At 30.3% G+C, this 8,723-nt stretch overlaps 1 protein-coding gene across 1 annotated transcript; it reads left to right on the top strand.

The window, feature by feature from the left end:
• The first annotated feature begins 7,679 nt into the window (after positions 1 to 7,679).
• Positions 7,680 to 8,183, top strand: LOC120150589 (uncharacterized protein At5g01610-like). Its single transcript, XM_039163244.1, has one exon. It carries the CDS (start codon positions 7,680 to 7,682, stop codon positions 8,181 to 8,183), a length of 504 nt encoding a protein of 167 aa, XP_039019175.1.
• The last annotated feature ends 540 nt before the right edge of the window (positions 8,184 to 8,723 follow it).

Here is an 8,723-nt window from a genome sequence, read left to right as displayed (position 1 = left end):
CTATTCAAGGTTTTGTTATTTCCTGTGACTGATCAATGTTCATCTCAAATCAATATTTTAATAACTGTAATACTCATCTGGTGTCTCTCTTCAAATTTTACGATTTCTTTCTGGAAATTGGAAGCAGTGTTATGTTATAGTTTTGCCACGGTTATTTTCCAAATCTCGATTGCATCCTCAAATAATTTTGGTTAAATTTTAATTTGGTCTAATTTTATATTAAAAATCTATTTTAATTAATATTAATTTTATCATTAACAAAGTATTGTTTTATACTTTTTGTTATAGAAGCAGTTAGCTTTATTAGAAAGAGAAAAATATTTATAATTACAATGAAGATTTACAATTACAATTACAAAGCGTCAAAATTGAAAATCTTGAGATATTTTATGAAAAATAGAAAAAGTTGAGATTTTATTGACAATTTATGATTTTTTTCAGAAAATAAAGGAAATAAAAAATCAAACCACATGTCCAACACTGATTGTTTAACTTATTTTTAACGGATTTTTTTAACGGTAATTAAACGAAAATATTAGAAACAATAAACATCTAAATTGACAAAAAAAACTAAATAATTAAATGAAAAATATATAATTTAGACACTTATTTTTATATGAAGCCTAATATTAATTTAAAATTTATCTCAATAATAATGTTTTACGAAAATAAATACAAGATTGAGGAGGGCCTAACCGTCATTATATATGTAGTCGCATAATATAAACAGGGTCTTGCAATCAAAATCCAAAGTATTTTACGGTTTGGGCAAATCTCTTAAAAATGGATACCGCCGCCACCATTTGAAGGCACAACCTTTCTTCTTTATCTTTGTTTCTCAAAGATGTTTTTGGTGGCACATAGTTCTTCGTGGGAATCCACTCTGAGTGAATGATTCCTATGATTTTATCTCTGCGTAAAGCAATCCTGTATCCTTTCTGCTTGAGCTTTCTCCTTTTTTCTTTTCATGGAGATGTGCTCCAATGTTACTGGATAGCTTTTTAACATCATCAAAGATGTAACCATTATTTCTTTACTGCGCAAATACCGGGTAATAAGCTTTCTTTTTATTTATGAAATCCAAAGTCTTATTTTGATTTCATCTTTTAGACTTCTTTACTTTCTTAGGCAGGTTTTACAACAACAATCTTTGCATGTAGTCTAAAATCTGATTTGGTGTTTTATTTAAAAAAAATGTTAAAACTTTTCGAATTTTAAATTAATTTATCTGAGTTATTTGAGATTTTAAAATTTTAAATTAATTATTTAATTTGATAAGATTATAATTCCTCTTTTTATCATAAATTCTATAAGTTATCGGTGGCTTCAAGTTGAACCAAAGTAATAGTAGCGACAAACGGAGCTTCGAACAACGATTCCCTGGAAAAAGTGGTCATGGTAGTCTGAGATGTACCGGTGGTGATGAATGTAGTATTAAACCACTAGGATGAAGACAGAGTAAAAATTATTATACTTATTAAATGGCTACAATAAAAAGTATTTTCAAGCCTGTTATATTATTGAGTATTTATAATTTATGATTTAAGGATAAGTAACACTTTATTTGATTTTTTAACTCAATTTGATTTTAAAAAATTTGACTTGATTTATAATTTTGTAAATTTGATTCAATTTGAATAAAATATTAAATTTGAGTTAAGTTATTAAATAGAACTCGAATAATTCAAAATGTTTAGTAACTAGTATACTGAATTTTAAATTTGAGTTAAGTCCTTCAATTTTGAATAATATATGTTTATCATATATAAAGAAAATATGGAGATATATATATGATTATAGGAAATTGTTTAAATTGTAATAAAATAATATTATATTATTATAAATGTTTATAATTAAATTTAGATAGAAACTTAAACAACTCAAATTAACTCGAATTTCATAATCTTGACTTGACAAAAATTTAAATAAAATTTGAGTTATAAAATATATCTTTAATTGATTTGACTGGATCAATCGCTCATCCTTACCTATGATCAACTACCCAGCAACAGTCCATATAAGAACCTAAACTGCTAACAGAATAGGTGCAAGAGATTCCAACAAATTACTAACTAACAGCATATTACTTAACTAATGGTAGCTAATCTCTAATATGTTCTTCCTTCTGTTTCAATATGTTAAGTTGCTGAAAGCAAATAACAGTGAGTTAATCTCTAAAAATTAACTCATACCATAATGACAAGGTGAAACAAAACCAGTCACCAGTAATATCATTGAAGTATTTAGTCGAACACATTAGAGGCATGCACATAAAAAAAAAAAACTATAATTTTCTTGTCACTCAAAGAATCAAACACCAAGGATCCGATCTTCAGGAACAAACAAAATCAATTAATAAAAGCCAACAAAAATCGAATTCAAGTATCACAACTCACAGGATATTCAACGAATCAATGATAGCGGAGCAAAAAACATAAAGAACAATATACACTATATTAAACTGTGAGCAGAACTGACAAGATGAACCGTTAGTGTTTTACCATCATATTAGATCAAAAGAGACCAAAATCCACATTAACATAATCATAACAAACACCATATGTGATATATGGTGAAATGAAATGAAACCACCAGAGAAATCTTGATTTAAAGATTAAGTTATACTACTTATTTCAACCTTCGCTTTCATTTGGTATCTTCTATTTTTAATTTAGAGAAAGTTGATCCAAAACTCTAAATTTGAATTTATGGATTCAAGTGGTTTAGGGGCTCAAAACTCTAAATCGAATTCAACATTGAAAACATTATAGAATTTCCTGTTTAATGGTAGTTTTAATTTCATTGTTTTCCAAATATAAGTGAAACCCTAAAAATGGATCCTATTTAGGAGTTTATGTCAAATTAAGGTTTATGATAATATTGATTTTAGATTATGAATGTATAGGCGAATATATGCATGTTTCTCTGTTGCTGGAGTGAGAGATATAGTCCAATTGCAAGAAGTATAGATATTTCGACACCTCGGGTAGAAGCATCTCAACATTCTACGAGTAATAACGGAGAGACTCCTATTGCTAAAGCGGAGGCATCTTGATTCTCTTTTAGCCAGATAATAGAGAGACAATGTGAAAAATTCTTTAGTTAGTGTGGAGTGGAGACATCTCAACACTCTTAGACAAGAGAAGGCAACTTTACGCCCTTGTAGAAGCATTGCAAAATGAGTGAAGTATCTTCACTCTCCCGAACGAACACTATAGAATGGGCGGAGGCATGTTCTACTTGGTAGAAGAAATGAGGGGATTCCTCTCGCTAGGGCAAAGACATCTCAATACTCTTTAAAACACAATAGAGAAACTTTTATTGCTGAAACGAAGACAACTCGACCCTTTGGTAGATTTAGTAAGTTGTAAGTTGGGGTGGAGGAATCTCTACCCTTTGGGAAGCGTATAATTATGTATGCGGACTTCGCGGCTCGTTTTGCAAGTTGTGAACTTGCAAAATATTTTTATCGTTGGAGTATGCAAACTGTTGTACTACTACTAGGGGTATTGTTAACTACTATGGTCGTAGGAACCATGGTAGCTTGGTAGACATCAGGTCATGCATGACTTGTTGTTGGCCGAAAAAAATTGGGACCTCGGGAGGATTTTTGAAAGAAGATAGAAAGTTGGGTTGTTTATTTTGCTTTCGGGATTCACCTTGACCAATTCTTTTAGGTCAAAAAATAGTTTACACTTACCCCATCAATTGTTGATGGGAGAAATGAAATTACGTCGGTTTTTAACGGTTCAACCATTTTAATTTGGGTAAAGAATCACAAACAATAGTTCTGTTAAGAATGTAGAGAATAGATGATCTGAAAAAGATGATGAACAATGAAAGAGATTGAGAAAAAGAAAGAGATGGAGTCTCTCCCCTCTAGCCTTATATGGTGGTTAATACGGGGTCCATAGTACTTATGTCACATCTAAGATTATGATGATTATTTGTAGGTTGATAGAACAAATAAATATAAATGTTAGATAATAGATTTGACTAAGACACATCGTGTGAGTCTGTCAGTTGTCATATGAAAGGATTGTAACTATCTGGATGATATAAAATGTTAAAGTTTCTAGAAACTCCAGAGACCTTGATAAGTAAGGAGATCCGAATAAAATACAACTAATAGAAAGATAAAAATTATAATTTTATTTTTCTTCCATTTTCAAGCACTAAAATATGGTTTTCGTGAAATTTTAAATGAGCCAAATATAGCAAAAAAATTGTTCAACAAATAATTTTTTTAAGTTCAATGAATAAATTAAATCATATAAAAATCGAAAATAAGCCTTATCGATATATTGTAAACAGTAGTTAGAAAAGGGATAGTTTTATATTTAACCCTTGTACTTTAATAAATATTCTAATGTGGCATTTTTACGTTAAAAATATCGATAAATATTCTAATGTTTATTTTCATTCATACAACTGTTCTAAATCTATGTAAAACTAAAAAGTTTTATATTATGTAAGTAGATACTAACCATATGCATGTATGCATGTAAAATGACAGAATTGTCCTTCTTATTTTATTTTTTTATTTTTTGCTTTATTTTAGTTTATTTTATAACTTACATGTAGTAATATATTATAAAAAATTAAAAAATATTAAATTTTCATTTTATTGATTGATTATTCATTTCAATAAATTATAAAAATCATGCTAATAAACATTATAAGTTAAAATCATCGCAATCAAAATATGTTAATAAGTTACCAAAAGATAGAGCAATATTTCGATACATTCCAATCGGAGTATGTTAATTAGTTACCAAAAGTTATACCAAAAACTATTTTTATTCAATATATGAATTAGAAACTCGACCCGACACGACTCAAAATAATAAAAAATTTATTTTTATTCAATAAAAACATTAACTTAATTGAAAAAAATTATATATAGAGGGGTATTATTGTAATTATTCCTAAATATATAAGGTAAAATTATTTTTTTTTTCGGGTCGGTCCGGTTTTTTTACCCAAAACCTGAACCCGACCCGACCTGTCCCGAATATCACAGTTAAAAAAACCCGACCCGACTCGACCCGAATATCACACTTAAAAAACCCGACCCGACCCGAACAAAATAAAGTTTCATCCGACCCGACCCGAATATATGAATTAGAAATCCGACCCGACCCGACCTGAAATAATAAAAAAATATTTTTATTTAATAAAAACAGTGACTTAATCCGACCCGAATTATATATATTTTTGGGTCAGTCTGGTTTTTTTCACCCTAAACCCGAACCCGACCCGATTCGAATAGCACACTTAAAAAAACTCGACCCGAATATCACACTTAAAAAACCCGACCCGAACAAAATAAAGTTTCATCCGACCCGACCCGAATATATGAATTAGAAATCCAACTCAACCCGACCCGAAATAATAAAAAATTGTTTTTATTTAATAAAAACAATGACTTAATCTGACCTGACCTGAATTATATATATTTTCGGGTTGGTCCGGTTTTTTTCACCCTAAACCCGAACCCGACCCGACCCGAATATCAAACTTAAAAAACCCGATCCGACCCGACCAAAATAAAGTTTCACCCGACCCGACCAAAATAAAGTTTCACCCGACCCGACCCGACCCGAAATAATAAAAAAATATTTTTATTCAATATATGAATAAGTTACCAAATGATTGATGAGGGTAGTATGGTCAAATTTCAATTCCCTCCAACAAGGGAATTGGATTCCATCTATTTTTGGATGGAATTCATTTTCCCTCATTTAATAGAATTGAATTCCATCAGGGATTTCAATTCCCTTAAAAAACTTGAACCAAACATGGGAAAGTGGTGAAATTGGATTCCAATTCCCACAAATTCCAAGGGATTCTATCCAACCAAACGCCACCCTAGTTTCACTTGAATTTCGATACACGGGAATTTCATTTTTGTGGTTTAGATTATTTATTTAATTGATTTTGAGTTAAACTTTCATGAAAAGATGAAAAAAAAAAAAGTGGCATGGGAAGGTTCCTTGTCAATGGGGGAACATTGGCAGCTTGTTTTGGCCAAGGCTAAAGCCAACAAAAAGGTAAAAGACAAGCAAATTTATGACTAACATTGAATTCTGAATAAGTTTCTTCTTTTATATTTATGATTACTCTATTTAAAATTCAAGTCATTACTTCATTCCTAACTATATCAAATATTTATTATACATGATCATAAAAATAAAACTTTGCATAATATCTGAATCATTCTAATATTTCTCTATTTATAAATTAAAATATACTAATAATCAATTTATATATCACATCTAAATTGCTATTTTCTTTTAACAATCACAATAAGATTTCATTAATAAAAACAATAGAATGAATCAGAATTACAAATCAATCAAACATAGAGAGAAAAAAGAGGTCAATAGTCATACACAAAAAAACACATATAAAAATAAAACTATTAAACTTAAAATACAAAAAAAAAAATTCCTTGAGAATGACAATCAACATCAAAAGAATCCAGTAACCTTCATAAAAATTTATTGTCTCTGTCAAACGAGATACTTTACGAAGTAAAAGAGTGGTGAGCGAACGAAACCATTTGACAAATTTCTTCGCTACACAATTATTGTCAAACAACCTTTTATCAAATAGGGGATCTGACTATATGTGATCACCGACAAACAAATCAGTAAACAAATGTCGTGAGGGTCTTTATACGAGCACCAAAACGATCGTAAAGGTATGCGAAAAACATACCAAAAGCCCTAAGGAACGTGCCACAAGATCAGAGAAAAGCGTATCACAAGTATATAAATTCTTATTCAAATTTGAAAAAAAATCAAGGAAAGGGAAAAGTAAAAGACATCATATGAAAAAAATAAGAGAACTAATAATCACCGATGATCAGTAATCAACATTAAAATTGGTGTTTTTTTGCCAACTAAACAAAAATAAAAGGGAAAAAGAAAGGTGGCACAAAAATGTTGAAAAAAAAACAGAGTTAAAATTATTGAGAGAAAATCTTTTAATGTCTAAATTATTTAAACTTTCAAATCCTTCAATGAAAAAAATAATATATGTTTAAGCCTACTCGAAGTCACAACAGTCATATTAACTAAGTTAAAACTCGTTAGATTTCAATTTTTATGGTGATTATAAGATAATATTTATTTAGAATTTTTTTTTAGTCATTAACAATACACATACAGCTGTTTGAACCCAGGACCTCTAGAAATAACAACACTCTCTTTAATCATCAAGAGCACTTGTGAGTTCATTTCAGCATAATTTTTTTAAAACTAATCAGCATACATTTTTTATTATCTTGGAATATATGAATATCATAGCCAATGACAACAGAAGTACATATTTGGTATTTATTAAAACATTACCAATAAGGTGCAACTTCTTGCTATGTCTTTGTATGATGAATATCAGTATTCTTGCTATCACAAAACCAACCAAAAACTCCAAAAATTTATATATAAAAAAATAGCCGATCAATCCATAACATACTTTTCAATGCTGTACTATTTTGCAGTATCTTGCTGATGAAGGAAACACTTCCACGATTTCCTCCTTGTCCACACGTCATCAAGTACTGTTTTCTTGATTGAAAAAACTCCACATAGCTTGGATTGCAAGATATCTATATATGCAGAACATCAACAAGAAGAGGTAACAAGAAAGGTAAGTGAAAAAGAAGCTGAGAAATGGGTTCTTTCTCGCAGAAATTTCTCTTCTTTTTCCTTCTCACCATCCAATCATTTGTCTGGGAAACAATCTCATTCGAAGACAATCCAACAGCCTATGAAATCCTCAGGGATTTCAACTTCCCAACTGGTCTTCTACCAGCTGGTGTCACTGGCTATGATTTCGACCCTTTATCGGGGAAATTCTCGGCTTTCTTGAATGGTACTTGTACCTTCACTCTTCAAGGGGCTTACAAATTGAGGTATAAGAATACCATCAATGGGTATATATCTAAGGGCAGGCTTGCCAGACTTGAAGGTGTCAGTTTGAAGTTTCTTTTCTTCTGGGTTAATGTTGTTGAAGTGTTGAGGAAAGGGGATGAGCTTGAATTCTCAGTGGGGGTTGCTGCTGCTGGTTTCCCTATGGATGACTTTGATGACAGCCCTCAATGTGAATGTAGGTTCCTAAAATGCAGTAATCAGAAAGTAAGGAAGATTGGCGAAATGAATTATGTTTCTTCCTAATTAGGAATTGTTTGAATGAGAGGAGTTTTATATGCAAGTGTCATCAATTTTCTCAGTGTTTTTCTTGTTCAACTTTAAATGGAGATCAATCCAATGAACGGTGGTTAATTTTGTTTGCTTATAATTGCTTGAAACCATGTGATGCATAGCTATTTTTTATATAATAATTGCTTTTTTATGATATATTGACTTGTTTCTTTGTGACAATGCATCGTAAACCTTTTTTTTAATTTGTTTTCTTATAATTGCTATATTTTGTGCATGACTAGTTGAGTTTTATGGATTGCAAAATATCTATATAGCAAATATAATTGCGCCAAATTACCTTGGTGCTCCCACATTCGAGCACTATGTACGCAAGGATACGAGCATTCAATGTCAAATGGTTAAGAGTTTTTAAACAAATATTATTTTATATTCACCCCAAATTAATTAACCAAAAAAAACCCATTTTGATACTCCATAATGTTTGTTATCTACAGATTTCCATATAGTTGTCGGAAAAGGCTATAGATGATAGCATGCATTTTGATGATCTCT

This window comes from Hibiscus syriacus, unplaced genomic scaffold (genome assembly GCF_006381635.1).
Source record: "Hibiscus syriacus cultivar Baekdansim isolate YM2019G1 unplaced genomic scaffold, ASM638163v2 tig00111022_pilon, whole genome shotgun sequence".
NCBI lineage: Eukaryota > Viridiplantae > Streptophyta > Magnoliopsida > Malvales > Malvaceae > Hibiscus > Hibiscus syriacus.
This window is presented reverse-complemented; position numbering and strand designations above follow the sequence as displayed.

Bases quoted from the DNA above. Each gene is read 5' to 3' on its own strand.
- LOC120150589 (XM_039163244.1), top strand. From the start codon at position 7,680: ATGGGTTCTTTCTCGCAGAAATTTCTCTTCTTTTTCCTTCTCACCATC.